The sequence below is a fragment of the Eleutherodactylus coqui genome, chromosome 1, assembly GCF_035609145.1.
Source record: "Eleutherodactylus coqui strain aEleCoq1 chromosome 1, aEleCoq1.hap1, whole genome shotgun sequence".
In the NCBI taxonomy this organism is placed as follows: domain Eukaryota; kingdom Metazoa; phylum Chordata; class Amphibia; order Anura; family Eleutherodactylidae; genus Eleutherodactylus; species Eleutherodactylus coqui.
Window position 1 is genome coordinate 105441063 of NC_089837.1, and position 26302 is coordinate 105467364.

General features: G+C 42.8%; 1 protein-coding gene across 2 annotated transcripts in view; it reads right to left on the reverse strand.

The window, feature by feature from the left end:
- Window positions 1-26302, reverse strand: part of WDR33 (WD repeat domain 33) — an 86844-nt gene that overhangs the window by 36633 nt on the left and 23909 nt on the right. For both annotated transcript variants that reach the window (XM_066598674.1, XM_066598679.1), the window contains exon 6: window positions 24276-24427. In XM_066598674.1, coding sequence (XP_066454771.1) covers window positions 24276-24427 — 152 coding nt within the window. The remainder of the gene's footprint in view (window positions 1-24275; window positions 24428-26302) is intronic.

A 26302-nucleotide genomic window follows, 5' to 3' on the forward strand; every position in this document is an offset into this window, starting at 1 on the left:
AGATAGATAAGCAGTACTATTTCTAAACACATCACAAATTAAAAGAGGTTGAGTGGTTGTAAACTACTGATGATCTACCTCAGGATAAGTCATCAATAGCCCCGGCCACCTACCAATCAGCTGTTCGCCAGGTTGTATTGCACGCCAAGCTCCCACTGAAATGAATAGGAACTTGACCTGTAATACCAGGCCTAGCCACTGCAGTAAGAACAGAGTTGCTTGCTTTCTGCAGAAATCTGCTCAGGGCACAAGCAAGACGGCCTGGCAAACAGATGACTGGTAGAGGTTCCCAAGCAATTGACCCCCACCAATCTATTATTGATGACTGACCCCGAGGATAGACCCATCAATAGTTTATAACTGGACAACTCCTTTCAAGGGAATGTAAAATCAGATGACATTTTTAACCCCTTAAGGGCTAGACAATTTTTATTTTTATTTTAGCATTCCAGACCACATATTTTTTTAAACTCGGGCAGGCCTTGAAATTTTACAGGTCATGTTGTACTTTCTATCTTTTCATGTTTTTAGGGTGTGCAGACCTACAGCTACAAGAAAAAGTAAACTCTTTAGAGCTACCTGAATTTCTGCATTAATAATAAAATGTGGTTTGACTGTGTATGTTTAGAATTGTGACCTGGATAGCAGTCTAATAACACAAACAGTTACACCGTTCAGGTCTTTAAGGCCGAATGCAAATGGCCGGGTCGGATTCCGACTGCAAGATTCTCGCAGTGGGATGCGACCCTGTGCCCCTGCAGTGACCTGCGGCTTACCTGTCTGGCGTCCTTGCTCTGCTCTGTGGATGAGCCGGCTGGCACACAGCCGTACATGTGCAGTGCAGAGCCGACACGTCAGCAATGACGCTGCAGTGCAAGCGTCTGCGAGACTTATACTGAAATAGAACAGGCCGAGATTTTGTTATCGCGCAAGTTTTCTGTGATCAAAATCGCGGCTATCTGCATAGCATTGTATAAACCAATGCAATCCTATGGCAGCATGCAATGGCAGAAATTCCATGTGGGATTTTGCCACGGAATTTCTGCCCGTGTGCATTCGGCCTTATTGAGAACATTGAGTAAATGTAAACAGTGCAGAAAGAAAAAGTGAACCTCTGTTAGTAACTTCTCCAAGAGCTAAACGGCAAAAAATACTTCAGTAAAAGCAGATGAGATTGGATGTGTGGGTTTCAAGATACTTCGCTCATTAAAGGGGTTTTGTCATTGAAAAAAAAAATTTCTATACTCACCCATTCCTCCCCCGTCAGTCTCCTTACCACATCTTCACCTGGCTGAGCTTCTGAAGTGCCCCGAGTCAGCTCAAAGCACGCTGGCCGGCTTGTTATGAAGCTGGCATTCCTCGCATTCCTTCTGGCCGGGTCAGTGAAGGTCAGGTCCCTATGCTGTAGCGTTCACTGCCTAGGAAGGAATTCTAATCTATTTCAGAGGCAGCTCACATGAGCAGTCTCTGAAGTAGATCAGCACTCCCCCTGCTGGCCAGTGAGCTGTGATGTAACGTTAATTGTCTGGCAGGAAGAAGACTGCCTGTGAATGTATGTAACCTCACAGAAAGCAGAAGAATCAGCCAGCTGGACGGGAAATGATCCTCCCGGACTGCAGGACACAGGAGAAGATCAGTGAGGTGAACATCTGGTAAGTAGACTGACGGGGAAGGAATAGGTAAGTTTTAAATTTTTCTTTTTTAATGCCAGAACCCATTTAAATAAAGTCACACAATGCCTGGCCACTGACAAATTTGTTCATCTCCAGAAAGACTGGTTAAATATGCAATATTTCTTGGGGCAAACAACCACCAAACCACCTCAAATGTGTAAAAGACGCATGATGCTGAAAAAGCATGTTTTATTTAAACACACTAAATATATATCCACAGTGCAGGAAAAAGTGAGTGTGTCTATTACTTCTCCAAGAGCTAACTAGCGAAAAGTGTTTCAAGTGAGGAAAAAAAAACGTTTGATACCATGGTGCCAGTAGAACAAAACATTGCTCTCAGTGAGAAACAAAATCATTTTGTAAATTGGATACCTCTGAATGGCTGACACATTGTTAGCCATTAAAACGTCTATCTACATGATCATCTTGTTTAAAGAGGAGGAAATTTGAAGTGTAAGTTTCACAGGTGTTTTCCCATTAAATGAAGGCTGACAAAGTCTGGTTACTGATAAGTCTATTCTCAAGAAAGATCTGGAGGTGTAAACTATGGCTCAATACAAAAAAAACCTTCTGAAGGCCTCAGAAGATGCATTACAGAGACTTGTGACACCAGAAAAGGCTACAAAAGCATTGATAAAAAAACTGGGTTTAGTTCAAACCAGTCAACTACAAATAAAGAAAATTGAGAAGTGCCCCTGTTTAAGATCACTCCAAGAGCACAATGGGCAACTCTAAAAGAGATGCGAAAGAACCTAGGGCCAACAGCAAAAGACCTAAAGGAGACTTTACAAAAACCTCTGTTCATGTGTCTACCATCAGAAAAAAACTAAGGCCGCCTACAAACGGTCGGGTCGGATCCTGCTCTCGAGAATTCTCACAGTGGGATGCGAACCCGTGCCCCTGCACAGCCCTGCGGCTCACCCACTCACAGCATCTCCTCTCTGCGCTGTGTGCCGGCTGCCGGCACATGCGCAGAGAGGAGCTGGCCTGTCACCACTGACATTTCTGTGCGGGCCTCTGAGAGACCTACACAGAAATAGGACAGGCAAATCGCAGCTGTCTTCCTAGGATCCTATGCAGGGGGCCTAAACCAGAATGGTGTTCATTGAAGATCGCCACAAAGGAAGTCACTACTGTTCAAAATAAACATTGTGCAAGCACAGACCGGCGCGTGTACAGATAGTCTAGCCCTATTGTGGGCAGACTCGACTCCACTGCGCATGTACCCGTCTGTGGTTGTGTGGCATATACAAGAGATTTGGTAGGGACTGCGGTTCACATAGGATGCATTATCCACAACACCCATCAGTCACAGGGAGAATGGTCGGGAATTGGAGGGCATTCTAAAATTAGCACGCACATCCTGGGCAACACGATGCCAGGAGTTTGGAATGGCGTTGCTGAAGCCTCAGACTGATTGCAGCAATCAGGTAACTTTCAGTGACACCTGCTGTACACTGGAACCATTGCGGGGCAGCAGCGCTGGATTGCCGTGGCAGAGGACAGGCAATTACTGCTCCTTTTGCTATTTTATCACAGTGGGCCCTATCAAGGAAATGTCAGGTAACTAGACAACCCCTTTAATGCAATAGTCCACATAACCTTCAATGCAGTGGGAAAAGATGAAAGATCTGTGCAAGGCAATGAAAAAAAAAGTATAAAAGGTAAATCAATGTAGTTTGATTTCACATATTACAGAAAGCAGAAAAAACAACAATGCGAGATTAATCATGTCCTAAATTTAGACAGTATAAAATTGGAGGAGACACAAAAACTATTTTAAAATGTATCACAATGGTGCACTTTGTGTGATCGCTTTTGCACATCTTGCTTGATAATTTAGACAATTCTCTCCCTTATGCCACCTCGTCTGTTGTCTTAATGTACACTAATATTTAGCATTTTAAAAAAATGATACGTGTTGAAACTTCTCTTTTCCACTGTCAAGTAAGGGCTCATGCCCAAGAGCGTCGCGTAATAAACCCGCAGATTTACACTGCCGGAATACCGCGATTCTAAACAATTTAGTGCCTGTGAGCGATTGCGAAATTCTGCGGTCTCCATTAATATGCTATATTAATGGAGATCTCCTGCAGCGTAAATCCACGGCAAATAGAACATGCCACGATTTATTTCCCGCTGGGGAAATCCGCGGCAGAATTCCGCAAGTGAGCATTGGCAGGCAGAGACCTATCAGGTTCAACAGAACCTAATAGCTGTGGATTTCGGCTGCGAGAACCGCGGTAGAAATCTGTCCGTGGACATTCACCCTTAGGCTGCATACAGAGTTTCACTAAGGCTGTCCATTATAATTTTTATCTCAGTTCTGTTTTTGGAGCAAAACAAAAAGGATCCATTTTTACATATTGATTTCAATGGATTTGAAAAAAAAAAGGAAAGCATCCTAAAAGCTTTCAGTCCGCTTCTGTTCCATTCATTTCTGTTCTTTTAACTTAAATAGTTGCATCACTGAAAAAACGTCTCTTTAGATCAGGGCATGTGAATAACGAAAAAACCTATGGCAAAACCAGCATCCACTTAATGGACCCAAAATGCTGCTATTATCTTCGTAAAAAATAAAGCCGCCGTTTTTCTAAGGCATCAAGCTAGCCAAACACAGATTAAGGTTAGCCAAAAACTGATTTCTAAGATAATAGCCAGCAATATGTGTTTGGAGACAGCCCCACAGCATATATTAGCCATATTGGATTCCAACATCCAACACATTCCAAGGTTTCTAGATGTGTGGGGTAACATCTTATCTTCCTGCGAAGATGAACAGCTAGCAAATGCATGTTTTGACAGTTCAACCATGTATGTTTATTAGGAGTCAGGAGAGATAGTCAACTGTAGTGCCAGTTAAAAAGTTGTAGAGAAGTTTTAGGAGTAGTCAGCTCTCTGAAAAATGGCAGAGGACTCTATATAATGATTTTAAATGCATTGGCAAGAAAAAAATCTGGTATGTTAAAAAGGTGAAATAAAAAACAAAAACTTACCTATTTAGTACTTGCCCTCTCCCAAGGAGTTTCCCAGCACTTCCTTGAGTGGGCAGGGTTATGGTCCACCCCCACGTGACAGTTCAGGTTTATCAGGAGTATGCAGTGTATTGCACTCTTCACAGCAGGTCCTTCACCCGACACACAACTGTTGGAAAATAGGAGCAGGCGAAGTGTAGACCTGCCCTCTCAGACAGCTACGTCACACAGCATGTCCTGTATAAGTGGCAGGCCTAGAAAGAGTGGTTATATGATCAACAGGATGTCCTGTAGTCACATGAACCATTGAACTGCCAATGTTACGTGACAGCAGGTGAAACTGCACATCAGAGCCCAAAGCTGGAATCAATGTCTATCGGTAGGTACTTGACGGTGTAGCCATATATTACTACAAAAATATTTTCAGTAAGTGGACGACCCCTTTTAAAATATTTCAGTTTGTATACTTGTCCTTTTGAGCTCAGTGATCTAAAATGAACTGTAAAAACTTTACATATAAAATAGGTGTATCATCAATAGCATATACATTCATTTGCCATTTCTGCATTTTTCTGAGCTTTTAGAATTTGTCCATGCTGGAAGCTGCTTTTCTCAACGTGTGGGAGGTTCAGCTTGCTTGTCTGCCTGTTTCTAACCCTGAGAAAGCCTATATAAGGTGTAATGTAAATACACGTAAAAGCTCCTCATTCACAGACTGACACTTTACCCTCGTTTTAAGCTACAAGCCTTAAAGATAAAGAATATATTTTTAACCTCTAACGTATGAGGTACAGCTTTCAAGGAAATAGGATACAGAACTTCCAACAGCACCTGTATTATGATTAACTTGTGTATCACATTGCAAAATAACAACGAGGCGGCTATGAAAGCAAAGAGTATTCTTCACCGTGCTTGGGACTCTAGCCAGTGGAGACCAAATATACCAGAAGTCAGGTATAAATAACTAACTATGCCATGGACCCAGCCTGCACAGAAATATAAGTTACCATGGTCTACTAATAGAAACAAATAATGTACAGCTTATTGGAAAACGTAGGTCTTGTGAGCACTGTCAATTGATTTTTTTTCTCTTTTTGATTATGCCTTTACCTCCTGAACAGTTACATTAAATTTGGAAGAACCTTCCAAAAAAAGGTCACTTTTCACTGCACATTTTGAATTTATGCCTCATATAAATATATTTGACACAGAACAGGTCTTAAATGCATTTTTAACCAGTAAGTAATTTTCCTCCTTTTGTGTTCTAGTGGTCATAACTCCTTTTTCATCAGTGTAGCTGTAGCACACCTTGCTTTTTGTGGGACGAGATCTAGTTCTTATAGCAACTAATTTTCGGTATGTATATTGTATTGAACAACTTAATTTTTTCTGTGGAGCAATTGAAAGCAAAAAATTTCACCATTGTTTTTGGGGATTTATATTGAAAGGGGCATCTGTACCAAGAGGTGTATTGGCTGTGTAACGCCTGTTGCAGCTAACAAATTAATTGCATCTACCAAGCCATTCAGCACAAAGAACGAAATAAAATATTCTAGCCGCAACCAGACTCATATCAGTATTTACTTCACTCAATATCTCCGCAATGCACAATACTGAAATCAATAACAAAAGCACTTCATAAAATGCCTATTGTGGTGAATTTCATTTACTGGCTAAAGGCCCATTTATACAGAGCGATGATCGCTCAAAAAAAAAAATCACTAAAAAGCGATTGTTTGAGCAATAATCGGTGCGTCTAAACACGCAGCCATCGTGCACTTTTCTTGCACTGCTAGCTGATCGTTAAATTTAGGCCAACTTAGAAATCGTCAGGCGGTCTTATCAGGACTGCACGCTGAGTTCTCCGTGGGTAGTGCTGATAGTATTGTTTCAGCTATTTAACCTGTCAGAGAACAACGGAGCTGAAAGCAGATAAGAGCCCTCCAGCAATATTAACTGCATTCAGCTAAAGGCTTCATTTGCACGTTAATAAGCTATTAAGTAGCTGAGTAGCTACTTAATAGTTTATGCAAAATGATCACTCAAAGCTTTCCCTCAAACTGTCGTTTAACAGATTTTTGAGAGATCATTGCTCTGTGTAAATGGGCCTTAAGCCAAAATAACACAGGAGTAGTTTCAAACATCCTACTGGAGTTTTCACAGGAACCTCCACTTGAACAAAATAACAATAACTAAATTAATACAGAGTATAACCCAGCCCAGTTGAAGTAAAACAAGGAAAGCCAAGAAAAATCACTTCACAGAGTTGAAGCGCAATTGGTGTATCTTTAAGGCAAAAAAATAAACATTTCCTGAGGCACAAATCTGCAGCAGAAATCCGCATGGGCCTGCTTTTCCCCGTGGACATGAGGCCTAAACGAGGAAAGCCAAGAAAATGACTTCAGAGTTAAAGCGGAGTGGTGTATCTTCAATGGAGTAAGGGAAAGAAAATAAAAAGGGTATTGGGTGTAGCAGAAACAAATGCAAATAACCTCCAGTCTAGAAGCAATATATCCATATTTGCTCTTGTAAACTAGTTTGAAAATAATAGAGATTGCTTATAGACTGTGAACAGAGACGGAAAGGAAGGATCTAGCTTGTGGAAAATGTAAAAAAAAAATAAAAAATTTTGGACCAAAAAATATGCACCCGTTATTCTACTCCAATAGTTGAAAATTTGTCCTTGATATCCTCTGCACTTCATACAGCCATTTCCGAGGAAAGAGCTGTGTTCCTGAAACGCGTTGATATTGGCAGTTTTTAGTAAGCTAATAAGGCTTAAGATAAAGAATCTGGTTAATTTCCTTGCTTTAATGATTTCTTGACTAAAAAGAGTTACGCCTTTGATCAAAATTTTAAATTTTACGCAATCTAAACTATTACTCCCCGTTTCACACGATGGCGAATAGTGGACAGGCAAAACCTTATTTTCCTGGATTGGGAGAAAAAAAATGTAATTCATACTCCCAGCAGAAGTTGCTCCACCCCTTTTCATCCCTTCTCTTTGGAACGTAAGCACCGACACCACGTGCATAGCTCCCGACCAGACCTCCCCAATGGCTACGAAAACTGATGAAGCCCAAAGAGGCACTATGCACTTCAGAACTAGAATGTTTCAGTGGCTGGGGTATACGCTGTATTAATTGGTTATTGTTATTTTGTTCAAGTGGAAGTTCCTTTAAAAACTCCAGTAGGACGTTCATAACTACTATGTTATTTTGCCTTTATGCATTAGGAAGAATTTCATTTAATGGCTATTTTAGGGTCCAGCTTTGCTGAAAAGAGATGAACAGAAAAATAGCCATTTTGTCCTTTATTTTTTTTTAATGCAATTAGCCGTGCTGGATAAATTATTATTTTATATGTATGAGTTGTTATCGATGTGGCGATACCAATTATGTGTAGGGGTTTTTGCTTGTTATCTTTTCGATTTTTAAAGCCTTGTGTAAGGGGGTGGGGGTGGGGGGGATACTTCTTCTCAAAAAACGTTTAGATGCCATAGCTGGCAATGACTGCTGCAACTGCAGGGTTATATGGTGGAGAGGAGTGATCAGATGAGCAAGTTCTCTTTTTTTAAAAAAAACATCTTTTATGGGAAAAATAAGATTTTTTGTACTTACTATAAAATGTCTTGTCAGTCCATTGAGGGACACAGCTGAAAACCGCAAGGTATAGAAAGCTACTGCCACTAGGAGAAGGCGGACACTGAGTAAAAAAAAGTGTTAGCTCCTCCAAGCAGCCATACCTGTCCTGCAGGCACCAAGCTAACCAGTTACTCTGCAAGACATAGGAGCAGAATATAGGATATTTAAAAAAAAAAAAAAAAAGGTAACAGTTACATCGAAACAATAAGAACATTAAAACTGCAACATAGTTAGAACCATGTGCAAGTTCAAAGCGAACTGTCCCATCAAGGAGGTTGATGTCTGAAACTTCTTAGTATCTCACTGGGTGGGTATGGTGTCCACAAATGAACTGTACAGAAAAGATTTTATGGCAAGTACAAAAATCTTGCTCGGGTGTTGCATAGGGGATATAGCTGAAGACCGTGGGATGTTCCAGAGCAGTCCCTTACGGTGGGAAAAGTGTACAAAGGACACATGGAGTCATTTTACGGCCATCTGCAAAACTCTTTGCCTCAAAGAGGCAGTAGCAGATGCATAAGTGTGCATTCAGAAGAACTTTAAAAAAGGTGTGTAAAGGACCACATAGCAGCTTTGCACACTTGGAGAGGCACCCACTGTCCAAGTAGATGGTGCTGTAACACGGAAGGGAAGCTCCCGGTCCTTGGCACGATAGGCCTCCTGCCTCTAATGACCTGAGCCAACGTGATACGACAGTCTTGGAAGAAGCAAGGCCATGTTTCGGACCATCTGGGATCCTAAAAAGAGTCAGAGCACCTGAAAAGACGTCAGAGTGGTAGATGGTACAGGCTTGAACAAAATCCAAATTTGTGAAGGGCGCATTTCCTCAGATTAGCTTCAAGGGGACAGAATGAAGGTAAGACGAGGTCTTCATTGATGCGGAAATCCATCACCACCTTAGGTAGTAAGAAGTGCACAGGATATAGGAGCACCCTGTTCTGATGGAAAACTAAATGAAGGTTTGGCTGACAAGGCTACAAGATCAGAAACTCAGTGGATCTAGGTAATAGCTACCAAAAAGGCCACCTTCCTGGACAAAAGAGGAGCTGGGTTTCTGTGTAACAGCTCAAAAGATGACTGCAGCCCATCCATTAGCAGATTGAGGTTTGAGGGCGGGACTGGAGAATGATAAGGAAGAGTGGCGTGGGTGATCCCCTTGTAGAAAGGTAAAGAAATCCAACTTAGAAGCCAGGGGATGTTGGAAAAGAATGGAGAGCGCTGACATCAGATCCTTCAAAGAGCTGAGGCTCAACCCTATTATCTAGAGGAAGGAAAGGAGGCAGGATAACGAGAAACACATAGGATGGAAATTGTGTTGGTCGCACCAGGGGAAGAAAGCTTTCCAAAAACAATGATAAACCCGGGAAGAGGAGGGATTTTTAGCCCTTCAACATAGTGCAAATGACTGGTTCCGCAAATCCATGGGTTCTCAGCAACGTGGCTTCAACTACCTTGACATTAAGAAGCGTAGACAGATTCGGGTGGAAGAAGGGTCCCTGTAAAAGAAGACCTTCTCCACGAGGAAAGGGGCATGGAGTGTGGATGAGATTCGTGTACCATGCACGTTGAAGGTCTGGAGAGATGAAAATTCCCAGGAGGTCTTTCATTTTAATTTTCAGTAGTCGTAGGATGAGTTAAAAGGGAGGGAAGACATACAGGAGATGAAAGTTAGTCCAGGGAATTACAAGTGCATACACTGCTTGAGCCTGGGGGTACTGAGACCTCAACACAAAAGTTTGGAAACCTTGTGGTTGATTCTGAACGCCATCAAGTCAATGTTCGGATGACTCCATTTTCGACAAAATGCGTGGAACATATCTAGGTGTAGCTACCATTCTCTCCTGAGCCGATGGTCTCCCTGCTCAGAAAAACTGCTATCCAATTGTCCACGCCTGGTATGTGGGCCGGCAAGAGTGCTGGAAGATGATCTTCGGCACATGTCTCGATCTTCACTGCTTCTGCCATGACTACCGAACTACGGGTCCCACCCTGAAAATTTATTTACGTGACAGTTGACGTGTTGTCCGTTTAGACCAAAGCTGGGAGACTATTTATAGCTGAGAAGCAAAGCAGCAGGATAGCCCTAAGTTACAAGTTTATCAAAAGGGCAGACTCCTTTACTATTCAAGTGCCCTTCAGTGTGAATGTATCCCCCTCCCAGCCACGTAGGCTTGTGTCTGTGTCAAGTAGCTGCCAGTGCAGAGTCAGGAAGGCGTGTTGCAGATAGAGCTATGGAGATTAGAGTCATCAGAGAAGGGAGCGTTGAAGGTTTCAAGATAGACAGATCTTTAGATTCTCTCAATCTAAGATTTGTCCCACTGAGAAAAAAATGGGCGACTGGAGAGGCCGAGCGTGGAATTGGCTGAATGGAAGGAGGAGAGCATCAGCCCCAGGATTCTTATGCAGTGTTGAAGAATCAGTGGGATCCGAGATTGAGGGTAGCGATCTTACAGGAGATGTAATTTCTGCAGAGGCAGTAGTACAAAGGCAGGTGCTTTGTTGAATAAGACACCCAGAAAGTCCAGACGTTGCAATGGTGAAAGGTAGGGCTGGAGGTGGTTGATGACCTACTTGAGCCAGGACAGAGTTTCCAATGTGATGTGGAGAATGTTCAGGTTGTCTAACTAGGTCAGAGCCTTCACCAAGATGTCGTTGATAAGGTACTGCCACTATTCCCTTGGAGTGCAGAAGAGCCATCACTAATGCATGAGTCTTTGTGAAGACTTGATGGGCAGTGGCCAACCTGAATGGAAGGGCTGTGAACTAGAAGTATTCCAACCAGATGGCGAAGCAGAGAAATCGCTTATGCACTCGACAGATGGGGATACGAAGATAGGCATCCTTGATGTCGCTGGATGATAGAAACTCCCCGATCCCATGGACGTAATCACAGATTTCAGCGACTCCATGCAGAAGTGTCGAAGTTGACATACGGATTAAACTTCTTCAAATCCAGAATGGGTCTGACAGTGCCGTCCATATCTTGGGTACCACAGAGATTGGAAAGAACCCCTTGAATCGTTCCAAGGGAGAAACAACAATTATTACTCACTGAGAGGATAGCATATGTATCACATTAGTCAAAGCGTTGGCTTTTCAAGAAGACACTGAAGTTCTGGAGCTGAAGAAGCGGTTTGGAGGCGAAGTGAAAAATTCTATGGTGTAGCCCAAGGAAAACCGCCCAAATTCAGGCATCTAAGACTTGAGCAAGCAAGGTCTTCCTGAATAGGGAAAGTTGTCCCCCACCCGGATGGATTGGTTGTGGGCCGCATTTTATGCAGAAGATTTGATAGAGAAAGACTTAGAGGGCTGTGGTGAATGGTGCCAAGAGAGACGTGGTTTAAAGGAGGGTCTATTTTTTTTAGACCTGCAAGATTACCTTGTTATCTGAAGTACAGAGCAATGAAATGAGTCATAAGGAGGACTTTTCTTATGTGCAAATCTCATACAGTTGGCTTGATTTTGTGGTAGGTAGAAGCTCTTACATCCTGTGGCCTACCGAGATAATCTCATCCAGTCTGGCGCTCAAGAAGCGCGAGCAAACAAAGTGAAGACCTATTAAGGACCTCTTAGAGACAGCATCTGTGGCCTAGGAATTAAGCCACAGAGTTTGGCACAAGGCTACACAAGCTGCTGAGGCATCCAGTGAGGCTTCACAGGTAAGTTTCAGCACCTGGTCTATCTAATGCGCAATCTCAGCTAATTCTTCTCGAGGGGAGTTGGAAAAAATGCAGAGACATAATTGCTTAGCCCATTTACTAGTGGCCTTACTGACCCAGGTAGAAGTAAAGACAGGCCAAATGCAGAACCCACTACCTCACAGGAAGTTTTGGCTAGTGATTCCAATTTCTTGTCAGATACATCCTGAAAGGACGAAGCATCCGCCATAGGAAAGGTGGTGCGTTTTGCTAAGCGGGACACTGGGGTATCCATAGAAAGTGCTATTTCGTTGTGACTATTGTCTCTAGAGGAGAGCCTGGAGCATGTCCTAGGACAGGCTGGGGAAAATGTGCAGACATAAGGTGGCTGAAAGCTTGCTTCGAGCAACACAGCCTAGTCTACTTCCAGGGTATACCACATGAAAGGTAATGTATGGAAGAATTGTCAGTCAGATTTGCACAACGACAGACCATCTGCATGGAATTTTGACACTACAGTGAGAGCATGCAAAAATACACGGCTCTGGCTGGGCCCTGTCTGGAGCCAGTCTGTATGGCACTGCAAGGAAAGAGCAATAAAGGAGGGAGATCTTATCCGGTTCGGAACCTGTCTGAAAGCAGAGCTGGAATGCTGATAATTCACTGGAAGATGAAAGAGAAGCATATCAGAGGTACCACTGGTCCAAGCACATAGCAGACAAGAATGTGGTACTGCGGATAGGAAGAAAACATGACCTGAGGGCAGACTCGTGAGCAGGAGGAAAGCATACAATTAAATTTTAAAAATGTTGGCGTCAAGATGGCAGATTGGAAGAAGGGCAGGAAGCTCTCTGCCGGCCACAAGTACTTATTGGGGAGGAGGATCGTGAAAGTAGCTGCCCATAGCTGTGAAACCCAGGGGAGAAGCCCTCCCGCGGTCTTATGTGGATGCCATGCCAAAGGAGAGGGGAGGCCCGTGCTGCCTTAGTATTAACCAACCCCCTCCTCCCCCTGGCAGTTGTGTGGTACACGCTGTGCTGAGAGAACGGGGGCACCGATAAGAGGCCCATAGCAGAGCAGTCAGTTGCGTATGCCACAAGAGAGAATGTTGCAGTAGTCCTTAGAGACGAAAAGGGCTTTAGAGGAAAAGTAGTCACCCTGCCAAGGTATGCTCATGTGCAGAGTAACCACAAGAGAGCCTAAGACAGCGACAAGGTGATCTTACAGAAGACTGGAAGGGTAAACTGGAGGAAGGGGACTGAGGGCTGGACGGTGGTAGGAGAGAGGAAAGAGGAAAAGGGATAGAGGGGCGAGGTCTAGATACTTACCTTTCCGTAGAATTAAATATATAGCTCCCTGTTTCTAGCAGTGTGCGGCCCAGTGCTTGCCTACCTTTGCCAAGGATGGGAATGCTCCAAGGTGTAGGCAGAAGCTGAAAACCAATGAACTGAGAGGTCTGCTTCACATGAACACAAAGCTAAAAACTGGTTAGCTTGAGGCCTGCAGGAGGGGTATAGATGGTAGAAGCAGCCAACACATTTTTTTCTTAGTGTTTGCCTCCTAGTGGCAGTAGCTATAAGCCATGTACTAAGGCCGGCTGCACACGGAATTCCACGGCGAAGCCCGTCACGGCGCCCCCCCCCCCAAACTTACCTGTGGATCCGGCGTCCTAGCTCCCGCATGACGCTTCGGTGCGCCGCAGCGTCATGTGACACGCCGGCCACGTCACATGACACGCCCACCACGTCATATGACGCAGTGGCGGTAGGCGGGGAAGCGGTTTCACGCTATCTTCCGCTGTGCTACAGCGGAAGATAGCGTGACGGACGGCTTCCATTGACTGCAATGAAAGCCGTCCGCGCGTACAGCCGTGGCAAATAGAGCATGCCACGGGTGAGGTCAGGTGATTTCCCGGTGCGGAATTCCGCACCGTGAGCACTGAGCTATTAGGTTCAATAGAACCTAATAGCTGCGGGCAACGCAGTGGATTTCCGCCGCGAATTATGCGGCGGAAATCCGTCCGTGGAAAGGAGCCCTTAAGCTGTGTCCCCCAATGAACTGGACGAGAGAAAAAAAAAAACTTATGTGACAATAAGAGAGCAAATATGCTCTCTGATTGCTTGGGGGTGATAACAAAAATTAATTTCACCTCTCCTCTAGGGCAGGGAGATATACAGGAGAATGACAAATCTTCTCTGCACTTCAAACAGCTGTAGCTCCAGTTCTGTAAGAGCTAAAAACATGCTTCCATATATTACTATATAAAAGTAATAACTCAGAAAAACCCTATAAGATTAGCAGCCTTCTATACCCTTGAATACCATGGTGCTCCAAAAGTACGTCAATGCAGACTGATCTTACTCTGGCCACTCCTGTACTTTCAGCTACATGTTAAACTCTCTTCTCCCACTTTCTTTTAACTGTATATACATGTTTAAGTGAACATTTAATAACTAATAAAACGTGGTCTGATTATGTTGGTCTATAACTTGGACAGCCATCTACCTTAGCTAAGCACAAACTGTTGTACTGTTCATGTATTTTTTGAGCACATGGAGTAATTATTCACAGTGTAGCGAGAAAAAGTAAACCTTTGCTAACTGGCAGAAAGTATTTTAATAAAGCAGGGGAGATTGGAACTGTGAATATTAAAAGGTGCTTTGCTCATTAAATAAAGACATACATGCATTTAAAAAAAAAAAAAAACCACAATTTGTCTATGTTTTTTTAGACTATTGAGGAAAAACTAAGTATAAACAAAACACTTGTATTCAGAGTGTTATATACTGGTTGGTCATATACCGTACATTAAACGTCTGCCAGCTCTTGCTCTTTGTGCAATATTTGGTGTTAATTATTGTTAATACGTCCGGTGTACACCCCAAGGCAATTTTTTATATACTTTGTGCTGTGGACTGTGATATGATGGTCATCGTCATGTCATGCTAGCGGAGCTGCTGCTGCTGCTACTATACCGCTAGCAGCTGATAAAGTTTAAGGTTTAGGGCAGCAGTAGGGGTGCCCAAGGAGAGCACCCTGAAGGGTGCAAGAAGACACCTGAGAGGCAAATCAGGAGACTTATAATGCACTGAATGCTCTGGGTACGTTTGGCAAATAAGAAAGATGAAACAATACCTCTGCAGCGCCACCTACTCACCCCCTAGGTGTCTCCACACATTTTTTGGGTGCTCTCTAAAGTGAGTGGATCACGCTTAAAACCTTTCCATATGATAATTATGGAAAGCGCAGCCTGATGTACACGAGCGGGAAATCCATAGCAATCTTCTGCTCGTGTCTAAAAATCGCAGAATGCTGCGATACACCCATCATTAAAATAGGCTCATCTCTGTGACCTTTAATGCTCTACCACGGCGGAAAGAGGGGAAAAAAAATAGCGCTCACGATATTCTGCTGTGGCTGTGGACAGATGGCCTTAAGGAGAGACAACACCCCTCTTGATCCCTGTCCTTACTCAGAATGCCATATTATTTATAGTGGCCATTCGGAGTACTACAGGCTTCTCGCCTTCATTCTTGCTAATCAGATATTGATGGCCTATTCTGAGGCTAGGCCATCAATTTTATAAGGTTGGATAAACCCTATACAGTAAAAGGTCACATTTTGGTCGCTATTCGAAAGCACAGGCATCATGAAGTCATGGCCATAGCACCTGTGTGCCATAAAGAATTGCAGCTGCAAACCAGTCAGATTCACAGGAACCTTTTAAATTAAGCTCTGAATTATAGTTCGGGGCACCTGTTCAACAAGTGCATCTTAGGACACCCTTAGCTTAAGCTGGCTGTACAATTTTAAACCTCTCAACATTAGATCCGATGGACATTTATGGCATATCGACAAGATAGATTAAATGTCCGATAGGTCTGAGACCCACAACTCTCAAAAAGAGGTTCTCGAGAACAAAATAGAAAAAGTTTACACTTGTTTCCTAAAAATTTCCTGTTTACAGTTGATGGAAACAATCAGCTCTAATCCAAGTCTTATTTATGGATTGGAAAGGGACAGGATAAGTATGATAAATATGAATACATTTGATCTTTGCGATTCTGTGTGTATTGGGACTTCAAGCCAGGACCTCCTGTTCCCAAATGGCCGACCCTCCTGTTGAGCCAGGCCTTTCGACAAATTCCCCTGCATACCCTAGCCTTGTTCCTGTTTATCTAGTTCCCTGCCTCCTGGTCATGACCCCACCTCTGTCTTGATTGTACTTTCTATAAAAGCCTGGCCCTGACACTCATGCGTTGTGTGATTATTTTGCTCTAGTGTTAAATCCAACTTCTTTTCTGCCTGATATTGCTACAAGACTTCCCGATACCAACTTCTGACTTCCCTCCTGTCTACATTACCCACCTCATCCATTATACGGCTTATAGTAATTACTCGTTCCTGACCTCTGGCTTTCCATCTGACTATGCTTTTCGCCTCATCCAATTGTACTGCAACCAAGACTTCCTAATAACGACTACTGGCTATCCCGACTACGCTCTAGTGACATGCAAGCCAAGGCTACACCAGTGGCTGCTATCCAGCGCCGGTAACACGTTACAGTCTGCAATGCATGTGTTATGTCAAACTGTTTAAATACATTTCTAGAATAAGGTTCAATCAAAGCTACTCCTGAGCTGTGAGTGGCACTATAGAAATGTTCTGAAGATTATGACAGCTAGCATTCACATTTTTTTTTGTCTCAACAAGTTTTATAATTAGCTCCCATAATGATACTGCAGTATGAGCACAATTTTCTTTTTCTTTTTTTTTGCTATCACATGTAGAATTTTAATTGCAAGTAGGCACTGCTCTTTTAGCGACCTTCCGCTCGTGACAACCAATAAGATGATAAAAGTGCAAATCCCCCTTTAGCTAAAATTATGTATTTGTGCTGCAAATATGCTGCGCAGTGCTAGCTACTAGGGGGTCTCACTTTATTCCAACTTGCTTTCTTCCACTTTGTACAGGAAGTGATTTGATTTTCTGTTTCATGCTGCATATGGTCTATGGTGAGAGGGGTGCAGGTGGGGTGGGAGAAAGAATCAGAGACACTGATACAGAGACACAAGCACAGTTTCTACTAGACAGTTTCTCGCACCCAGTGCTGGATTCACATGTACACTACCTAGTGTTGCTGTATAATGTTCTCCATGCTGCTGCTTCTGTGTATACGACATAGGGTAGCAAGGTCTGTTTGCGCAGTTTATGGAGACATAGTAACAGCTGGTCTACACGCACCAGGTCAGAAAATACTGACAATTAGAGATAGAGAGGAAAACTGGTGAAAATACCAGATGCAAGACACATAATAGCCAGATATAGCGTTCTTCCTAAAAGGTACACACGACAGCTTATTCTGAATTCACAATGTCCATCAAGTTTAGCCTGTTTCCGTTCCTCCCCACCCCTCCTTGTATTGTCCCCTAATGTATTTATACATATTTATTTGGTCGCCCCTTAACAGCCTTTTTTCTAGGGTGATTAATTCCAATTGTCCCATTCTGTTTATTAATTTAGTTGTACTTCTTTGAACCCCCTCAGACAGTGCCATGTCTTTCCAGAGTACCGATGTCCAGAAATGTACAGAGTATTCCATGTGAGGCCTGACAAGTGCCTTATACAGTGGAAGAATAAGGTTCTCCTCCCTCACCCCTATACCTCTTTTAATGCATCCAAAGACTTTCTGCTTTTGCAGCAGCTGACTGGCATTGGTTACTCCAGTTTAGTCTACAGTCCACTAGTACCCCCAGGTCTTTTTCCATCTCACTTTTCCCCCACCACTACCTCATTTAGTGTATTTTGGTGACATCCGTTTCTCCTGCCCATGTGCATAACCTTACATTTATCAATATTGAACTTCAGTTGCCATTTTTCTACCCAAGCCTGCAACTTATCTAGGTCCTTTTGCAGTATATTGTTCTCGTTGTATTAGTTATTCTCATGTTACTGTCCTGCAACTAGTTGTACCTGCCACCCATGTGGCATTTTTGTTTTTGTCACACCAGTTTAGCTGTCATTAAGTCTCAGTTTTGCAATATTGTATCTCAGTTTCAGATCTGTCATGTAAATCTCGAGCAGTAGTAAACATTTTAAAAAGCAACTGACTGAACACACCCTTGAAGGGGACATGTCATCATACAAGGATATAATCATCAAGGTGGTGAAGCGGCAGAAGTCAGTGGCGGGGAGAGCTTTAGAATTCAAATAAAATGTATTAAATTTGATTTTTTTTTTTATTATTTAGTTTTCTGGATTTTGGAAAGTCTTTTCAAAAAGATTCCCTCTTTAAAGTAATGCCCGAATATTTAACAAGTACCAGGGTTTCTTGACAAGAAGAGAAACATGGGGAGAAAGTGAGTAAATCAGATTCACTAAGCCTGCAATCCTCAGCAGAGAAATTACATTTTTTTGAAGGGCACTAGGATGTGCTGACAGATTACTCGGCAACTTCTGATGCTACCACTGAGCAGTGGTGCAGATACATTTAGATGGGGCCTTCAGGACCCCCATTCGCAGGATCAGTGGAAGGGGTTGTCCCAGCAGCCACCCCCAATCCTAACATTGTGCATGGCTGCTTCATAGTTATTAATTGACGACGCTTAAGATGGCAACATATTTCCTCTGCAGAAATGTGGTATTACAGGGTTCCCCTTCAAATCAATTAAAACCATTTAAATAGCTCAACACCACTAACAAGTATTTTCTCCATATTCAACAGAAAATGCCACTCTTATTAACTACTGCAGCCTCAGAATTATTCAACATCCTTGAATTACATTCTTCAAATAGAATGCAAATTTGCAAAAGAGGCATTGTTTCAAGCACACCTAATGCAACTAATAAGGACTTCACTAGTTGCATCAGGTGTGCTTGGTATTAAAACTTCAAATACCTGGACTGTTTAAGGCATTATTATTGACTGACATTTTTTATGTTAACCATATTTTTAAGTCAAGAGAGCGGTTCACAAAAGGTTAAGAGATCACCGACCTTAAATATGGAAAAGGATACAAAAAGATTGCAAAAGGCACAGAATGTTCCTAGAGATAAAGTTGGAAGCATAGTTCACAAGATCAAATTTAAAGGAACATTGACTGGACATTGCAGAACGAGGAAGCCATCACCACACTGCTGAGAGGCAGGTGGTCAAAAACCCTGGAGAGGCTGAAAAAGACCTGCAGAAAGACTTGGTGAGTGCAGGCAGTGATGTTTCTGTTTGCATAGTAAGAATATTAAAATGCTGAAGTTCTTCATGCCCGAATTCTAAGATGTACATCCATAATGACCCAAAAGCACAAGAAAAGTTGGCTCCAATATGTTGAAAACCATATAAACCACAAGGATTCTGTTCTTTGAAGCAATGAAACAAAACTGGAACTTTTCAGGCCTCTGGATCAGCCGTATGTCTGGAGGAGAAAGCATGAAGCATATGCTGAGAAGAACACCTTGCCTTCAGTGAAACATGGCGGTGGATCGGTGATGCTCTGGGGCTGCTTAACTTCCTCTGACACTGGAAATTGAAGTATGTGGAGGGCAAAATGGATTCAATCAAGTATCAGGAAATACTAGGAGAAAACGTTATGCCTTTTGGGAGGAAGCTGAGGCTTGGGCATCTTTTGACCTTTCAACAGAACAATCTTCATACCTCTAAGTCCACCAAGAATTATTTCAGAAGTAGTTCTGGACAAGTCTGGATTGGGCATCACTGTTACCTGACTTGAACACCACAAAAACACTTTGGTCGGATTTGAAGAAGGTGGTTGCATTAGGCAAACCCAAGAACATTAGTGAACTGGAGGCAATTGGGCATGAAGAATGGCCTAAGATTACTTCGGAATGCTATCAGAAGCTAAAGAGTCTGGCTATGCATCATGTTTGCAGCAGATCATAACAGAAAAACGTGCTCTACTGGGCACTAAAGATGCTTGTCGTGAAGGGGTTGAATAATTCTGAGACTGCATTAGCCATTAAAAGTGAATCTTGTTTTGAGCCATTTAGATTGTTTTTTTGTTGCAAACAGCTGAAAGTTTGTAAATTTGCCAAACTTGCAATGGGGTTAAATTTGCTGATTGCAACTGTAAAATTCCAAAATAATAATTTAAAGCAGAATTCCTTGGCATTCAGTACTTACCTCAAGTCACAATAGCCTTGTTTCACGATACTTCAATGAAAAATAAGCTTGAGTAACCTGTCTATACAGGATTGCGTATGCTCTCCTCAACATAAAATGATGAAGTTAAATATCACTGTCAGCATGGTGTATGCTTTCTGGTTAGGCTTGGTATGCCCCAGCCACTTCAGATTTTAAAAGAAAACCAAACTCTAGTAATGCAATGTGTTGGCTCTGCAATCTTTATATCACTCGGTCTGAAACATTGAAACTGCTCCTTGAAGACATGGATTGCTTACCTAAAGTTCAGCTATCTCAAAGTTGAGCAACCAGTCCACTACAAGAAGAGTTGCGGCTCATTGACCAAACTTCACAAGTCCGCAACAAGCTAAAGATTCTCCTTTACTCTATTGATAGCTTTAACGACAATCTCAAACACGGAAGAAGCATTAAAATTGTAAAATCAATGCAACCTCTAATATTACTAAGTGCATGGGGCATGCCCATTACGTATGTTTAATCCTCATCAGAAATGTTAATATTTCTCTACCTTTAAAAAAAAAAAAAAAATGCAGTGAATCAGTATGCCCTAATATGGCAGATAAAAAATTTAAAAAAAACAAAGTTTGCCTAAATCTGGAAACCCTTCATTAAGTTCTAAAGCTAGTTCAGTAGTGATCAAACGTTTCTCCTTTGCCTAGGACATTAAAAATATGATGGCAACTCTAAGTTTAATTTAAATAGTCAATTTAGTAATTAAGGTTCTTTAAAATGGTCTTCTAAAATTTAGCACACTTAGGCAAGTCTGATATATTTAACAATTATATCTTAAAATTAGAAAGGATTCACAATAAGTTATCAGGTGCTCGACTGTCATGTTTTAACTCTTTTCCGTAAATCAATGGTAAGAGAGAATACAGACCCATTTACACGCAAAAACAATCTTTCAAATGATTAAAGCATTGACCGTTTTAGCGATCGTTTTGCATAATGTTAATGGACACTATTGTCCATTAAGGCTGGGTTCTCACGGGTCGCATTCCCAGCAGAAATCTCGAGGTTTTGCCACAGCGAAAAAACGTGATTTTGCTGCTGGGAAAGTGCAGCTTCAAAACTTGTGGCACTGAACCGCGGGTTTTGGAGCGGCTTGGTCGCATGTTTTTCCGTTGTGGCCGGCGCTCCCATATAGAGGAGCACGGCCGCAATGGGAAAAAAATAAATAAAAATAAGACATGCTGCGGCCGGGAAATCCACGCCGCAGCACCGGCTAATGCCGGCTTTGCCGTCCCGTGTGGACGAGATTTTTGACAAACGGCTGGCTCTTCCACACGGCTGGCTAATCCTGGGATTAGCGAACGCAGGCGGATTTGCTGCAGCGAAATTCCGCACGGAATTTCCGCAGCAAATCCGCCCTGTGTGAACCAAGTTTAACACTTTATCAGCTTCACTTGCGTGTAAATGAGCCTCCAGGAGCCATTCGCAGAACCCAGCATGTGGTCTGATCTCTGCACACAGCTCCATTGTCCTTGCACGGGTTGCTGGAAGAATACAATGTAATCTCCAGCTCCCGTGGAGAACACAGCGTGCGATCTGAACAATGGATTTTAAGCTCACCTAAAATCATCGTTCAGATAAAAGGTGCATGATGGTAGCATTTACACGCAACAATTGTCACTCATTTGCGGTCGTTTGAACGAATTTTGAGATATAATTGCCTGTAAATGGGCCTTGAGAAATTTTGTAATATAGCTCAGTCCAGTGAATCTTCATGCACCTATCAGCCCCTTCTCTTCGCTCCTGCACAGACACTCACTCTGAATGTACTTATATCATCTGTAGGCAGAAACTAATCTAATCTCTCTGTATAAGGATTTGCAGTACATTCAGAGTGAGTAATCAGTGAAGGAAGGAAGGAAGGAAGAGGAGAAGCTGCTGATAGTGGATGACGAGGAATTCTGTGATAAAATATATTAAAAAGTTTTCTTATATTCGTTTGTACTATGCATTTATGAAAAAAAGATTAAAAGGTTTAGTTCTTGTTTAAAAGGGATTCCCAGGACCTATACATAGCAAGTATTATCGTATGTTGTCACCACCGAAAGTGTGGTGACAAGATACAGGCTGTTTGACAGCCTGGACACGCCCCCAGTTTGTAATTGGCTGCAGGGCTGCCCCTCTCTGCTCGGGCTCTCAGGTCCTGGTACTCACTAAAAGCGGCTTATCCGGCGGCTGTGACAGCGGCTTCAGAGTGCAGTAAGAGTGGCCGATAGTGCGCCGCCACTCCCTCACTGTCCAACGACACTCTGTGGTCCCACGTGTGCTGCCAGTGCAGGGAGGCCAGTGTCGCCGCCAGATAATTCGCTGTTCCACCAGGGAAGCCGCAGCGGAACCTGAGGGAGCGCCGGCGCAGCATCGGCAGTGTCCTCGCCGCCTGTAGAGTCCCACCTCCAGCCCCGCTGTCGCCCGTCTTACTCCTGATGGTGTGGGGGAGAAGCCACCGGAAACAGCCGCTGGGCGCCACATGTGAGCACTAGTGAGCTGCGATGGGGCGCCTGATGCAGTGGCGGAGAAGCCACCGGCCAGACCCGGCGGTCCATGCGAGCGCGGCTGACCGACGCTGGGGAGAGGCGCTGCCACCGGCCACAGAGTACCGCAGTAGTAAAAGGACAGCAGGGGGTCCATACAGCGCGGAGGTACACAGGCCAGGAAGGACAGTCATAGGGCTAGGAAAAAGACATCCTAGGACCTTCTAGGACTTTTCGCTATTCCACCAATCGGGAGCTAGGGGTGCGACTGGTGCGTTCCTCCATGGAAGCCCTGTCAAACCCCTAGCTTTCGGTGGTGACAAGCTACAATACTACCTACATAGCATAGGTTCATCAATGCATGCTTGCTGATGGTTGAATGCTCCAGTGAACACGACACAGTAACAGCTTCAGTTCTAAAGCACAATGCCACATTTGTATGACACCGTGTATCCTCCATACAAACGAAGTGCAGTACGAATCCCCATGAATTGCACATACATATGTTGTAGCTGCTGCCACATTTTATAAATATTGTGCTTAGTATAAAGGTTGTAAATCTATTGAAGGATTTTCACTTTAGAAACATGTTGTGTTAATTTGTAATGTGCTGTTAATTTAGCTTACAAAAAGTAACGTCAATAAATTAAAGGGGATCTGTCAGCTGGAACATGCCATCCAAACTGCAGGCATAATGTTATAGAGCAGGAGGAGCTCAACAGACTGATATATAGTTTTATGGTGAAAAATTGAGTAACTTGTATTTTAATCATTTAAATCTTTGCTCATTCTGATTAGAAGTCCAATGGGCGGAGCTATCAATTATTCACAGCTGATTGTACATACAGGGATGGCTGTCAATCCCTGATAGGACAAATGATAGGACAAGTGGTTTGTACTGGATCTCAACCACGGTGGGCGTGCAAGTGACCTGTTCAGCCTAATTGGATGTACACAGTGCTGCTGACATCTTGCTTTTCTCTGTAATCCCTGATAGGACCGCACACTGGACCAGTCAGCTCAGAATGAGCATAGGTTTAAATGAAGAAGACACAGATTTTACTATATATCAGTTGGCTCAGCTCCTCCTGCTCTAGAACATCATGCTTGCAGATTGAACTGAATGCTCAAGCTGACAGATTCCCTTTGGATGTAATTAGCTGGATCATGTGCACTAATTTAGTTAAAAGCTATGTAATAAATGTACACATATTGCCAAAAATATACCAAGAATAGACCTGCTTTAAAAAAAAAAAAAAAAAAAAAAACACAAAAAGGAAAATATAGGGGAAAGATTGCCAAGCCTTCCTAATACCCACATATATATGAAAAAATATATCCCCCACAAAGGTCTTCCTGTTTCCGGTAGGATTTAGCACCGTGGGAGTAGGTGGATTTATTTCCATCGTAAGTGTAGCTGTCAGTTTTATTGTATGAATTTGTGCTTTATTTTGCATCTGTGAACTATTAGAGGCACAGAATTCTTTATTTATAAAGCAAACGTCTTGGCATACACAGTTTGTGCGAGAAACAGTACACAATGCTGTGATTGAACACAATGAACAACAGGAATGGACGTGCATAAGATGCTGTTTTAACCTAACTAAGCCTGCCCCCCACTGAAAACATGAAGACGTCAAATTAATACAACATAGAAGGCAGAGATTAGCAACATCTATGGAAAAGGGTAGAGTGGTTATAAACCTGGCCTCTCTAATCGCCTCCTTATGCGCCTGGAACATCTTGACGTTATTCATGTTGGATTGCCAGTACTTCACATATCCGCTATGATCGGCAGTCAACATCCACATGTCATTATGAGACCAGGTCATAGCTCGGACTGGACTGTCATGAGCCTAAAGGGAATGCAGAAAAGTTAGAGACTTCTGTTTTGAACACCAAGAAAAAAACGTAATGCAACACATTTAGAACTTATTCACAGAGTGCAGTTTAATCAAGTGGTGATGGCAAAATCCATAGAGGAGTTTAAGAGGGACTAAATTACAGGATAGACATTAAATAGCCAGAAAAGCTGTTGATCCGAGAAACTTGTGACTATCAGATTTTGAGTCAGGTAGGAACTTTTCAAATGTTGATCCAGGGATTATACTGACTGCCATTATGGAGTCAGGAAGGGATTTTTTCCCCAAAAAGGGGTAATTGGCTTTGGCCTCGTTTTTTTTTTTTGCCTTCCTCTGTATCAACAAGGGGGGATGGAAATAGGTTGAACTAGATGGGAATTTTTTCAGCCTAGCATACTATGTTACTATGATGCTATGGCCTGCCCTCCTGATGACTAATGCTTCCCCCCAACTTCATGCCATGCTCCCCCTTCCCGCTGTTATAAGTAGGAGCAGTGTGCAAAATAGGATCTATGTCAGAAGCAGCAGCAGCACAGATAACTACATGAAGTTATACAAACTTCAAAGCAACCAAAAATGGTAAGAAATGTTTCATGAAAACTACATAGAAAGTTGCTCAATTTTGTGTTTATGAAGAAATGAACAATAAAAAAAGTTTGTGCAAAGGTGACCATAGCGTTTAAGATGTACATCCCACTTGTCCATTTGTTCAATTGATAACTTATTGTACTAATATTCTGCTAGAGGGGGAAAAAAAGGCTGGCATAACGTAAAAATGAGAAATTGGTAAAACCTTAATTTGAGAATTTTGGAAATGTAATTCCTAACAATTACAAGCATCCAATATCAATTAAAAATACTGTTTTGAATAGTAGCTTTGTCAGGCTCTTGAGTGTAGTGGTCCATAAATTTATTTAATCACTGAGGTCCCACCTGTTAGAAGGTCACTGATCTCATAATCTAAGGATATGAATTCAGTCTTTAAAAGAGAATCCCTTTAAAAGGGAACCTGTCACTATCATTGAGCACCATAAACAAAGTGATTGTACTCATAGGCAGGTTCCGAGGAGTCCCAAAATGTAGTTTTTATTCTCGTCCGACTTCCCATTCCTGCACTGTCACCTATGGGATTCAGCGGCAGTAGGCTTCTATTTGCAAGAGGTGTGTGTGTGCGTAGAATCCGCTATGTGTCCAACTTCCATGGCTGGCCGTGTGGAAACAGAGTCAGACGAGTATAAAAACTACATCCCTGGAGTCTTCCGAATGTGGATTATGAGCACCATAACTTTTATAACCTTTAAAGAAAACTTACTTTCCCTAAAGACATTAGTTCAACTTTGGAGTCACTTAGCTACTAGAAAACTTGGTTATGACCAATTGCCTATACTTAACCCTAAATACTCATGACTGGAAGTGATTCTAGTGATATACATTGGAATTGCATACACATAAGCTAAGACTAAGCAGAGGTAAACATATACTTCCCAATGTGTTGCTTAGAATACAGTTTGAATATATCGCTATTAAAGGGGTTGTCCCGCGGCAGCAAGTGGGGGTATACACTTCTGTATGGCCATATTAATGCACTTTGTAATGTACATTGTGCATTAATTATGAGCCATACAGAAGTTATAAAAAGTTTTTTACTTACCTGCTCCGTTGCTAGCGTCCTCGTTCCCATGGAGCCGACTAATTTTCGCCCTCCGATGGCCAAATTAGCCGCGCTTGCGCAGTCCGGGTCTTCTGCTCTCTTCAATGGAGCCGCTCGTGCAGAATGCCGGCTCCGTGTAGCTCCGCCCCGTCACGTGCCGATTCCAGCCAATCAGGAGGCTGGAATCGGCAATGGACCGCACAGAAGAGCTGCGGTCC